General features: G+C 31.1%; 1 protein-coding gene and 1 non-coding gene across 3 annotated transcripts; both read left to right on the forward strand.

Moving 5' to 3' along the window:
• The first annotated feature begins 7019 nt into the window (after positions 1 to 7019).
• Positions 7020 to 7093, forward strand: TRNAT-AGU (transfer RNA threonine (anticodon AGU)). Its single transcript has one exon. It is a non-coding gene; the product is annotated as a tRNA-Thr (tRNA).
• Positions 7081 to 9926, forward strand: LOC109813919 (mitochondrial outer membrane protein porin 2). Of its 2 annotated transcripts, XM_020378212.3 has the most exons (7): positions 7081 to 7259; positions 7336 to 7403; positions 7858 to 7968; positions 8056 to 8142; positions 8229 to 8437; positions 8920 to 9243; positions 9488 to 9926. In XM_020378212.3, exons 1-6 carry the CDS (start codon positions 7208 to 7210, stop codon positions 9224 to 9226), a joined length of 834 nt encoding a protein of 277 aa, XP_020233801.1. In that variant the 5' UTR covers positions 7081 to 7207; the 3' UTR covers positions 9227 to 9243; positions 9488 to 9926. The 2 variants fall into 2 exon arrangements, with proteins under 2 accessions (XP_020233801.1, XP_020233800.1); XM_020378211.3 differs by having other exon boundaries at positions 7082 to 7259; positions 8920 to 9518.
• Positions 9927 to 13145: the final 3219 nt, after the last annotated feature.

Genomic DNA, 13145 nt, shown 5'->3' on the forward strand with positions numbered 1-13145 from the left:
TAAATGGTTAACATGCCAGTACTAACACTCAAGGAAATTACCGTCATTTCAATCTCTCACCAAGGAGACAACCACCTTAGATTCAACCGCTACAACTATAGATGTCAGAAATTCCATCAATCGTAAACTCTTAGTACACTCGACAAATCAATGTATCACTCACACCCAAGGTTCTAATAGTTCTAGTTGGTTAGCACAAGGCTTCGTCCACTATTACTGGCACATGTGCTCGCAACACGAGCGATACTATTCAACCACTACTTCTTACATAAGTAAGAGGTATCAAAACCAATGAGTAATCATTAACTAAGCTATATCATGTCTTTCAGTCGAATTCTGAGAAAATAATATATAGGTACGACACTAACAACATAAGAGAAACATCATCATCATATCATTATCCTCATCCTAAAGCAAAACATTTATAGTACATAATAACAACAAACATAATCAATCATCATACCAGCATATCAATAAGTTTCACAATTCATTTCACTACATAATTCTTCTATCAAACAAGCATAACAGACTCATAACTAATGGCCGATTGAATCAACCAGCTCTGATACCACTAAATGTGACACCCTTACTACCCCAACACATATATAAATATAATCATATAAATAAACTAGAGAATAAAATTTTTAACGTTAGTAAAAGGGTTCACATAAACCTTCATATTCATTTATCAATAACCAACATAATAATTGAAAATAAAACTTGAAAGTTTACAAATTGTTTTCAAAATCATATTTACAATTCCAAATCCATATAAAATCTATGTCCTAAAAATCCTCTGCCCCGATGTCACAATATCAGAGCATACCCACAATTCAACTGTTGGCATTCTAGATGTCACTCGTAACCGGATCTTCCTCACCTAAAACATCCACAATTTATACGGTGAGAAAAGAAAATATCTACATGCAAAGTACATACAACCACATCATAATGAAATCATAATTCATATATATACAAGCATGTATCATAATTTATCAATCCATCACAATCCACACAATTTTACGATTAACAATATCATTTTCACATCCATAATTCAAGTCAATCTTACAATTAACACTATGCCAAGACCTCGCCACATCTGACACAAGTGATACGGGTTAATTGACTCACTCAACCCACACCATACTAGGATTCGTATCATCCCTGATCATCCAGGAGTATGCTCGTCCCTGAAGCATCACCTACCCAGGGTTCGTATCATGCCTGATCATTCAGGAGTATGCTCGTCCTTGAAGCATGAGTGTGAGGAACCACAATCACATTACAATCCATACAGTCTCTTGCAATTAACCCTATGTTAGGGCTGTCATAATCGACATAAGTGGTGTGTGTTAACTGTCTTACTCATCCCACACCATGCTAGGGTCACGCCCTCCCTGTAGCACCACTTACCCAGGGGCCGTGCCATCCCTAGTCATTAGTGTGAGGAAACACATCGCAATCACATTCTTAATCATGTCCATACAACATCTCATCTCATATCACGATTTCATATCACATACACAATTCCATATCACATACTCAACAAAATAAGGGTTTACACATCCCTCCAGCAATTCACATCTAGATCATCAATTCTTATTAAATAATATAATAATAACATTCGTAAATTAATATAATAAACAATAGAATTATCAATTTAATAGAATTTTAACATAAATAGTAAAATCCCCAATTGTCCCAAAACCTAGCTCACAAGCACTTTTCTACAATTTCGTTCTCTTTTCCAGATCATCATTCTTACAAATTATTAAGATATTTATAATCCTCAACACATACAGAATCTAATGAGATCCTCAATTCCTCAAACAGAAATCATCCAATTTTCACAACCTAACTTACAGGCACTTTTCTATAATTTCGTTCTCTCTCCCAGAGCATCATTTTTACAAATTAAACATATATTCGTAGTCCTAAATATATATAGAATCACATAAGACAATTAATTCTCCAAACAGAAATAATTATAAAATTATTTATAACCCTAAGGGCTCTTCCTCTACCCAATTCCCTCATGTAACCCTACATATAAATAATCCTCTTTTCTCCCGTACCTGGATAAATAGGAACTAGGGCATAACCTCCTCCTTTCTTTCCTTAAACAAGGACCGGGACTAAAACTGGGGCAGAACCTCATCCTCTGAGTTCCTCTTGGTCTTCAGAGAGAAGAAGAGGAAAGAAGAGCATAAGAGAGAAGGAAGAGAAGGTGTGTGAAAATGAGAGAAATGAGGGTCTATTTATAGGAATTCTGGCTCACCTACTGGAACGGCCTGTACTGAAAGCGAAACGGCCCGTTCCGTAACCTTCAAGTATACACAAAATTTTCCACTGGAACGGCCCGTTCCAACTAAAATATTTTAAGCATTTTTCTTATTCCGGAACGGCCTGTTTCACTTTGGGAACGACCCGTTCTGGAACAACCCAAATAGGCAAATTTTCTACTTTGGAACGGCCCGTTCTTCTACTTAAAAAATGGGTTCATTTTCATCATTTGGAACGACCCGTTCCACTTTTGGAACGGCCCGTTCCGGGCTACTTATCCACCCTAATTGGGCCCTTGGCCCAGTGAAAATTGGGCTGTTACAGTCCTAGTCTCACCCATTGTGTGCATGGGATGTATCTTGCACGACTTAGCTATCCCGACAAGACTCTGGTAATATGTCCTTCTAGTGAGAGTGCGTAGAGGGTGTGACCCGGCATGTACTCCTAGACTACTCTTCGTGTTTTGCTAGCGGCAATATGCCATGTGATGTTTTACTAGCGCCACATGCATGATAAAATGTAGTCTGTGTCCATACATGTGCATTTTAATGTTATATGAAAAATTGATATGTCTTGGATAAGTGAGATGTGATGTTATTATTAATTTATCTATGTTATACCTGTCTTGTTTGTGTTTGGCTATCCGGCGTATATTTCTACGCTGTGAGCCAGAGTAAGATGTTTCTCACTCCTTTTTTTCTTGTGTTGTTTTCTTTGACTGTCATACAGGTGATCATTAGTGTGAGGCTGATGATGTTGGTGATGAAGTTTAGGCTTCTATGTTGGGCTTTGCTTTGATAGGACATGTGATATCGGGGCATAGATAAGATTAGTTTAAGATGTTCTTATTAAATTATTTTGGAAAACTCAGTTTTATTTCTTTGTAATTTTACCGGCATGTTATTTGGATTAAGTTTATGAATGTGAGCTCTTTACCCATACGTGGTTGAAAATTTGGTTTTTATTGATGAAAAATTTTATTTTATTTTTATAATTACTGTATATGTATGTTGGGGTAGAAGGTGTCACAACCATTGTAAAACCTTGAGCATCTCCCAAAGGCTTGTTTCATTTGTCTTCATCTTTGCTCCTTGTAGAGGAAAGTGTCTGTTGGTATATTAAATGATTGAATTAAATGTGTTTCACCAAATTATCACTTTTTATCTGGTTAAGGAAACTACTTATCACTTTCTAGGTACCAAAAGTGAAGAACCATGCATGTATCAGTTTGAAACGACTTTTCTTGGAATTTTTCATTCTTTATAAGATATTCTAGTCCCTTTTTGAAAAAAAAAACAATTTTGTAGTTCCTTTAGTGAATTGTGAGTACCAAATAAGCTTTATTAATTTGACTTGTTAAGGAATCCTGTGAACAAAAATGATTCTCTTATCAAACATCATAAATAATGTAAGTTAAGAGCATATGTCTTACAGATGAAGTGCTTCGTCTGTGAAACTTAATGTCAAGATAACTAAACGTCTTAATCAAACCATCTTACAAAAATTCATCTTAAAAAAACTTTTCTCTCCAAAAATATCTATGTTTGTTATCATTAAAACTTGAAATCTTGGAGAGTCTAAGATTATCTTCTGACTTAACACTTAGATTCAAACAAAATTGTATTGCAAGTTTCATAAATGTCTGGATTTCTTTCCATTTCTTGAGGTTGTTGTATTGGTACAAAAATGTTACTTTTAGAAACTTTTTCTTCTTCCCAATTCTAAGCAACATTTTCATCAACCTCAACATCTCAACTAACGATGAGCTTCTTTGTTTGCAAGTTGTAAACTTGATAGCCTTTTGACTGCATGTTATACCGTAAGAAGATTCCTCATATAGTCTTGTCTTCTAGTTTGTACCTCTTTTCATCAAGAATATATATATGTAGCATATAGATCCAAATGCTCACAGGTGTTTAACTAATGGCTTTCTTTCACTCCAAGCTTCAATAGGAGTTTTATCTTGGATTGCCTTGGTTGGACATCTATTAAGTATATAAACTACAAAGTAAATTACTTCAGCCCAAAAATTATTAGGCAAACCTTTTTCCTTTAGCATTAATTTAACCATCTATAAGATTATGTGACTCATTCTCTCAGAGACAACATGTTGCAGAGAATATGCAATTATAGGTTGTCATTTAATGTCTTCATCCTCACAATACTTGTTGAACTTGTATGAGTTGTATTCTTTGTTGCAATCACTCTTAAGTACTTTTATATGTTTTTCACTTTTCTTTTCCATAAAAGCTTTAAACTTCTTGAAGATTTAAAAAAAAATTGGTTTTTCTTTAAGAAAGTAAACCCATATCATTCTATAAAAGTCATCGATGAAAATGATGAAGTACCTGTTGTTGTAAAGTGATGATGTCCTCATCGATCCACAAATGTCAATGTGAATCAAATCCATGAAATCTTTTGGTTACAAACTTAAAGTTAGGGTTAGCCACTCCTATTACCCCCTTAATGGCTTGACCCTCTAACTCATAATATCTATTTCATTTTTTGAAAAAGACAAAGATCCAATCACGCAAGCGCTTGTGTTCACAAAGTGACGATAATGAATCATCGTTATCACTTAGACCACGAAATTACAGGATACCACTTCACTCTATAAGAAACATTTTTTCTCTTTATGATATGATGTTTATCTACTAAACTATTGAAATATATTTAACTAGTTAATGAGTCTCTTTGTTTTTGTTATAATATTTTTCCTATCTCATTTCAATTATCATTTATTTCTTTATTACTTGTTGGTATTGTTGTTCTTGGATCCAACTCTTACCAAATATCAAGTATGTTATTTTATTTTTGTAAGGATTGTGTTATGTGAACTGAGAATTATGAACTGAATTTGGCTTGTTATAAAATTATGATCCTTTGTAGGAATTGTATACTAAATGAGTAAACTTGTTTAATTTTGAATATTGTAGTCATGAATGTTGATGATATTTTTGAAATATGGAGGATGATTTAGATATAATTGAGACTCTACCTAACACGAGGAAAAAGCTTACCATTGTTATTAATCCTTTTGTTACTACTATTGGCAATAAAAGCAAGAGAAGGGTTATCAATGATCAAGACCAAGATACTGAAAAAGGCTAAGAAAAGTAAACCTAATACCTCTAAGGTATGAAATTATTATGAAAAGATTGGTCTAGTTGATTGGGTGGATAAATGTAATGATTGTGAAAAATTGTATACATGTAAACCTATTTCAGGTACTAATCATTTAAGACATTATATTATTAAATGTATTAGATCTTCTAAGTACCAAGATGTTGGGGTTACATTAGATAACAAAGTTAGTTTATTGAAGTAGTGGAAATTTGATCCTAAGGCTTATAAAGATGCACTTGCTAGGTGTTTTATCATGCATGATCTTCCATATAATTATGGTGAATTTGAAGGCGTTTGAACAATAAATAAAGTGTTAAATCCTAATTTTAAACCTATTTGTAGAAACACTTCAATAATTGATTGCAATAAAGTGTTTTTAACTAATCAAGAAAAGCTAAATAATATTTAATTCTCATTCTACATAGAATATGTATAACTTTTGATGTATGGATATATCTAACTGTTGGTAATGATATCTTAATCCTTTTTTGACTTGGGTGCTATGCACTCTTTTATCTGTATTATATGTGTACAAAATTTAAAGTTACTTGTTAGCTCTCTGAGTTTTGATATGTTGATATCTACTTTTACTTTTGTGTTTGTTATGACTTCTAATGTATGTATGCATTATTTGGTTGAAGTGTGTGGGTGTTGTTATAAGGTGAACTTGATTTGTTTGCCTTTGGTTGAGTTAGTTGCGATCTTAGGGATGAATTGATTATTTGGTAATCACACCCTGATAGATTGTGTTAAGAAGGCGTTGATCTTTTTTGAAGTTGAGAAGCATAAGTTGGTTTCTACTAAGCAAGTAGATGATATGTTAAAGAAAGAAGCCCAATGTTATGTTGTTTTCTCCTCTCTAAGTGTGAAGTGTGAGTAGTTGATTGATGCAATTGAGGTAGTCAGAAATTACTGTAAGGTATTTTTACATGAAGTTCTAGAGTTACTTGCTAAGAGAAAAGTGGAGTTTTATATTAACTTAATGTAGTTGATTGATGCAATTGAGGTAGTCAGAAATTACTGTAAGGTATTTTTACATGAAGTTCTAGAGTTACTTGCTAAGAGAAAAGTGGAGTTTTATATTAACTTAATTTCATGTATGTGGGTAGCATCAATAACTTCTTATAGAATGACTCCAACTAAGTTGTTTAATATGAAAAAGCAAATTGAGAATCTCTTGAAAAAATAGATACTTAGATCAAGTGTGTCTTCATTAAAAAAAGAAAAAAAAGAATGATAGTGCTAGTACTTCAAACATTTAAAAAGTTAATCATCAACATCAAATACAATCTTAATTTGGTATTAAATAGAATCTATCACTTATTTTGGTGCTCCAATTTTTTTTGAAAAAAACTATAAACATTATATTCTGATGCGTATTATGTAAATTTGGACGTGTATTTATGAGTGAGAATTTGAATGTGTTTCATCCAGTAACACAGTCTCTTTCGTCTTGTTAACTGACCCTATGAATGTCTGTCAAACAGTATCAGGATTTTATATCATACTTAAAGCAGAGGGATTGTGCTGGGGTTACTAAAAGCCCAGCTTCAAAATCCACATGGCAAAGAAAATAGTTAATAAAGTAATGATAGGGAAAACAGCAACAAGCTCTCGTAGCTCAGTTGGTTAGAGCACCCGTTTAGTAAGCGGGAGGTCTTGAGTTCGACTCTCAACGAGAGCAATTCTATTTGTGAAATAATTTTTGGCCCTATTTTTTATGGTTTATATTTTGGTTCATGGAAAAAGGGTTTACATAAACCCTTAGTTGTTGGTGGTGTTTGTTTTTGCAGCGAAAATGTCTGGCAAAGGACCTGGTTTCTTCTCTGATATCGGCAAGAGAGGCAGAGGTAAAACAAATCTCTCTCCCATTTTCACTTCTTACGCGCTTTCGTCGCAAACTAAATTCCGATTTCGCTTCCGCAGAGATTCTCACGAAGGATTACAACTCCGATCAAAGATTCACCATCTCTTCCTCCACCAATACCGGTCTCGTGCGTTCACTTCGCTTCTCGATCCTCTATTCTCTCTCTCAGTATTCGCTTTACATTCATTTCGAATTTATTTTCTGATTATTTGAATTGCGTAATTCATTTCCAATTCAAGAGAAACGATAACTGTGTTACGTCGCGTAAGTATTGACGCTAGAATAAAAATTAGGACAAAATTTAGTTACATTACCTACTTGGAACTTTTTTCTAATCAATATTAGAGTTTTATTTCAATAACATGGATTTATATTTAATGCAGAAATCTATAATATATATTTTTGCATATTATTAAGATGAAACTTTAATTCTGATTAAAGCAGTAGCAATAGTACTAAGTTTTATCTTTTTTAACAAGGTAAAATGAATTAATGCAGACGAGGACTTGGTTCTTCTGCATCTTCTTTGAGAGAAAGTAGTAATTGCTTGTTGTTGTTGTTGTTACTTGTCACAATTTCAGGACCTGAACTCAACATTGGTGAAGAGTAGAGGACTTTCCTCTGGTGACGTGGCTGCGGAATTCAAGTATAACAACAAAGCTGTTAATGTCAAAGTTGATACTGAATCAAATGTATTTATTTACCTCTTATCTTCTATTTCATAAATTTGAAAGTATAATATTTTCCGCTTTCGTTAGTAATTGAATATTGTTCTTTAGGTGTTGACGACATTCACTGTCTCTGATGTTGTGCCATCTGCAAAAACCATTGCTTCGATACGTCTACCTGATTACAGTTCTGGCAAGGTACTAAGAATGTTGTCTCTTCTGATATAAGATTGGAGTGAAATTTGTTATGTTAGACTTGTAATAGTTACATGTTTTTGATGTAGTTTGAGGTTCAGTATCTTCATGATCATGTGGCTTTTACTGTTGGTGTTGGTTTAAACTGTTCCCCTGCTGTTGATTTTTCTGGGACTATGGGTACACCCAGCATTGCCTTTGGAGCAGAAACCAGCTACTCCACAAGTGTTGGCAAGTTTACGAAATACAATGCTGGTGTGTGCTTGAAAATGCCAAGTTCCAATGCTTCAGTAATATTGTAAGTAATTGAAGTGTTTTTAATTGTCAGATGTTTAATTAGTACATGGAATGCATCTTTGCAATGGCAAATACTTGTAGATGTAATGGTTATTTGAATGCAACTAGGATGTTCTTTCTATAACAATTTTTAGATTTTTTTTTCTCATGATAGAAGTATTGGTGACACATTCTTTAAGACATTTTCTATTATTGGTTAAAATTTATTGGGAACGACAAAATTAGAAGAATGTGGAGACTCATTAAATAAGAGTAAGACACAATTTTGTGATTTCTAGTATATTTCAGTTGGTCGTAAGAAGTAGTATGTATAAGGAGTGTGTTCCTGGCATTTATGTTTTGGAAGAGTTATTGAATAACTGCTACCCGTGTTAGTGGTGTTGAGATACACACCCTACAATTTGAGAGCATAAATTTGTATGCGATGCCAACTTTGGCAGATTAATGTTTAGTTATATAATAGTGTACTTTTCATTTTTGCAGAGGTGATAAGGGAGACTCCATGAAGGTGTCATATTTGCACCAGTTAGATAGATTGAATGGGGGAGCTGTTGTGGGAGAGATTAGCAGAAGGTTCTCTTCAAATGAGAACACATTGACAGTTGGATGTTCTTATGTGGTTGATCCGCAGACAGTTGTGAAAGCAAAACTGAACAACCATGGCAACCTTGGGGCTTTATTGCAGCATGAGCTAACACGTAAATCATTCTTGACAATCTCGGGTGCTTTTGAAACAAAGGATTTGGACAAGAATCCCAAGTTTGGTTTCTCACTCTTGCTCAAGCCTTAATAGATTCATGAATAGAGGTAATCTATTAAGTATATTGTCATACCTTCCTTCAATTAAGTTGAATTGAATGATAGGATGAAAGTTGAGGAAATTGATATAGATTGTTGATGTATGTTTTTTTCCTTCTTATTATGTTCAAATGCTTGATTGGAGAGCTTGAGATTAGAAAGGAATTGTTACTAGGAATGAATCTAAATTTTTTATGGCATCTGATTCAAAACTATATTTTTTGAAAAAAATTATGCAATATTTTATTGTCAGGATTTTATGAATTTGTTCGTAAGCATGTTGACATTTCCGTGGTATGTTACATAATTCATACACACTTGACTGTGTATATTTGAAGAGTATCCCTTGTTAGTCAAGACCAATGACATGCCCGGAACAGATAACATGTTTAAATTCTTTTGATGAGGATTCTATTAGTCACTAGTCAGTAATTTGAATTTACAAAACAAATCAAGCATGCAAGCTGCATCACCATCTCCCATCACTGTCTGGACAGTTTTATTGGGAAATGCACTCTCTTGTAGTCCAGAGACAATTATAAACATTTAGCATACATCTTGATTCTTGTAGCAGTTTGTGCATATTGAATTTCTGTGAGCATATTGCCCCTATTAAATTGCTACGTACATTTGTAATATTGTAACTGAGCGTGCAAGTTATATACAAGCTTCCCTTTAATATTGAATTAAAATTTGATAGCAGTAATATAACCTTTTTATACTATCATGTAATATTGTATTGATGCATCGCTTAGTTATAGTAGGTAAGGATCATGATAATTAATCCTTAATTTATATTTACTTTTAGTGTAAAATGAAATCCTTCTTTATTTGCATTGTGACAACCCGATTAGGTATAGACATTATGCAGTCGATAATAGTGGTTTATAAATGTTTATTCTTCTCGTTCTGTGATTTTTGTTACTTTACAACTTCACAAAAAATTTAAGAAATGAATATTTTCTTAAAATTTTGAAAAAAAAATCAGTGGACTGAATTTTTATTTATTTTTTCTATAAAGATAGTTACTTTTCATACTTGTCGTTTAAAAAGAAGAAAACCTAATTTTATGAATACCGATCTTATATCCTTATAAGAAAGTGTAGGGAAAAAACATCGTAGATTCAAATAAAATTGGACATCGATCCTTTAAACAAAGTTCCAGGCATTGTGGATAAAAAGAACATGTGATTTAAAAACAAGACTAAATTAAAAGTGAAAAGCACTCTGCACACTTTGCACTAACAACATAGGATTTTAAAATAAATAAAAGTAATAAAGATTATATTAATATTATAAAGTGATAAGTGATTAAAAAAATTGAATTTTACTAAAATGATCATTATTTCATCTTATTATTAAGTTTTTATCTCTATTTTTAAATATTTTACATATGTATTGTAAATGATAGATAAATAATAGTAAACATCGTATTAGGCAGTTAAAAATAGTTTTAATCTTAGTAAGAATATTATTTAATATTCTTAATATGTGTATTATTTTTAAAGTTAGTAAAAAAAAGTGTTCTAAATCAGGTGTTGATCTGTGCGAAGGGATACAGTAAAAATAATTTAAAAATGATTTCAATTTTTATCATAATTTTTAGTATACCATAATAGTTAGTATTCTTATATAATATAAAAATATTTAATAATTTGTGTATTCACGTTTTACATGTAATAGTTTTAAATTGCGATAAATTTGATTGGTATTATTATAAATGATGTTTAGTTATACTAACATGGTTAACAAGAATCTCTTTATAATTTATACAATTATATAAAGGATATTTAAGCAACTGTTTTAGTCTCTATTTTTATATAAATTATTTTATCCTCTTTTATTTTACTCATAATTCTGAATCATCTTTTTTCTTTAATGTCTTTTTTGTCTCATTTTTTTTTAATTTTTAAATAACCGTTAAAGTAACTATCTACAACATATTTATTTTTTATTTATTTTAATTTATTTAAAAAATAGAGAGACTCAAAGTGTCTCTTTTCCTCTAACAACAACAACAACAACAACAATAATAATAATAATAATAATAATAATAATAATAATAATAATTATTATTATTATTATTATTATTATGTTATATGTTTGATGTAATAAAAATATTAACAGAGGAAAATATTAAAATTAATAGGAATGTGTTAATCTTATTATATTTAAACATCTATTTATCAATTTATCTTTTTAGTAAAATATTTGGGACTTGAACAAATATAGTCATGTCTTTCACTATTATTCGGTCTTTATTACTTTAATTTTTTTCATTTCAAATTAATTAGAATTAAATGTCTTTAACTTTAAATTTTTGTCAATTTTTACTTTCAATTTTTGACAAAATTGATTTGATTTTAATTCTTAAATTTTCTTTGATGAATAAAAAATCTTGACGTTAGGGATCAAAAATGTTAATGAAAGGAAAAATTTAGGGACTAAAATTAAAAATTAATAAGAATTTAGGACTTAAACTATTAAAAAAACTTGTTTGGAAACAAATATTAAAAGTTAATAAAAGTTTAAGGAATAAAAATATGTTTAATCCAATTAATATTAGGCATGAAGTCATGACATTTGAAAAAAAAAGGGTGACCAATAAATACATCATAGACAAACAATATCAATCAATTATAAATATTCAACAATCATAGAATAGTCAAAGTGTCATACCTAAGATCAAAATATGACACGATTGTCATGATATAAATAATACAATTAAATATAATTATCAACATAATTGCCATGATATAATCAACATGATTATCAATACAATTATCATGATTTAAATGACACAATTTGATACAATTATTATGATATAAATGACATGATTTGACATTGTTGAGAATGAAAATAAACTCTTTCTTTTACAATTAAGAATGAGAGAACACAAACAAAATAACATCATAAAGAACAAGAAAAACATTCACAAAATAATTAACGTGATCCGATATCTCATGCCTACATCTATAATAATGCTCAAAATGTATTACATGTCTTTTTACTAATTGAAACTTGAATGCTCTCTTCACAAGTTTTATGACGAACAAAACTTGAAAACTCTTAACATAAGTTTTATGACAAAACCTTGTAAACTCTCATTCACAAGCATTTTTGAAGAAACTTGATAAACATTTTATAGCAAGCTTTTTTTTTTCTTGACGAAACTTGGTAAATCTTATTTCATATGACCTTTTTCATTTAAGGTTATAACCTTCTCTATTGGTTAAGTGATTCTTCTTATCTCAAAAGTTTTTATTATTGACTTAACATCCTAACCTTAAAAAGAGGAAATAAATTCTTAAAATAAATTTAATATATCTTAATTTTGAACAATATCCTAAAAGAAGAATATTTTCTTTGAAAATCTAAACAATATCTTAGATATTTAAAATTGAAAATTTGAATTGTTTTCTTAACAAACACCACTATCAACACGATTTGCCATGATTATCAACACGATTTGCCATGACTATCAATATGAATTCCACAATTTAGATATGATTCAACACAACTTATTCACTTGACCATCATGATCAAATGACACAATTCAACATGACTAATCAACATGTTCATCGTGATTCAAAAAATGCTTAATTATAGGCTCGATAAAAAAGGATTAAAAATGAAAATTCTTAAGTTTGGATTTGATATGACTATTGTCTGGCTGAAATAACTTAATAATTATACCTTCATCCTCATGTATAGCTAGCAATATGGGTTACCCAAACCATTAAGTGTGGATACTTCCTTGGTGTAGCCTGATCTAAAAGCATCAAAGGACTTTGTATCTACTATGCCCCCTAGTGAAGAATGTGATATTGTTAGCATTGACTCTAAGGAGGTTGCAAAGTTGGATCTTCTAGAGGAGGAGCAGACAACTGATAAGAAGTCACGGGAGCCCC

Source organism: Cajanus cajan, chromosome 9, assembly GCF_000230855.2.
Source record: "Cajanus cajan strain Asha chromosome 9, NIPB_CcT2T_4, whole genome shotgun sequence".
Taxonomy (NCBI): domain Eukaryota; kingdom Viridiplantae; phylum Streptophyta; class Magnoliopsida; order Fabales; family Fabaceae; genus Cajanus; species Cajanus cajan.

What these genes read in the sequence shown, in the direction of transcription:
- LOC109813919 (XM_020378212.3), top strand. Translation starts at nt 7,208, where the DNA reads ATGTCTGGCAAAGGACCTGGTTTCTTCTCTGATATCGGCAAGAGAGGC. An exon ending in TATCGGCAAGAGAGGCAGAG is followed by an intron (nt 7,260 to 7,335) that starts GTAAAACAAATC and finishes TCGCTTCCGCAG; the next exon opens with AGATTCTCACGAAGGATTAC. An exon ending in AAGTTGATACTGAATCAAAT is followed by an intron (nt 7,969 to 8,055) that starts GTATTTATTTAC and finishes ATTGTTCTTTAG; the next exon opens with GTGTTGACGACATTCACTGT.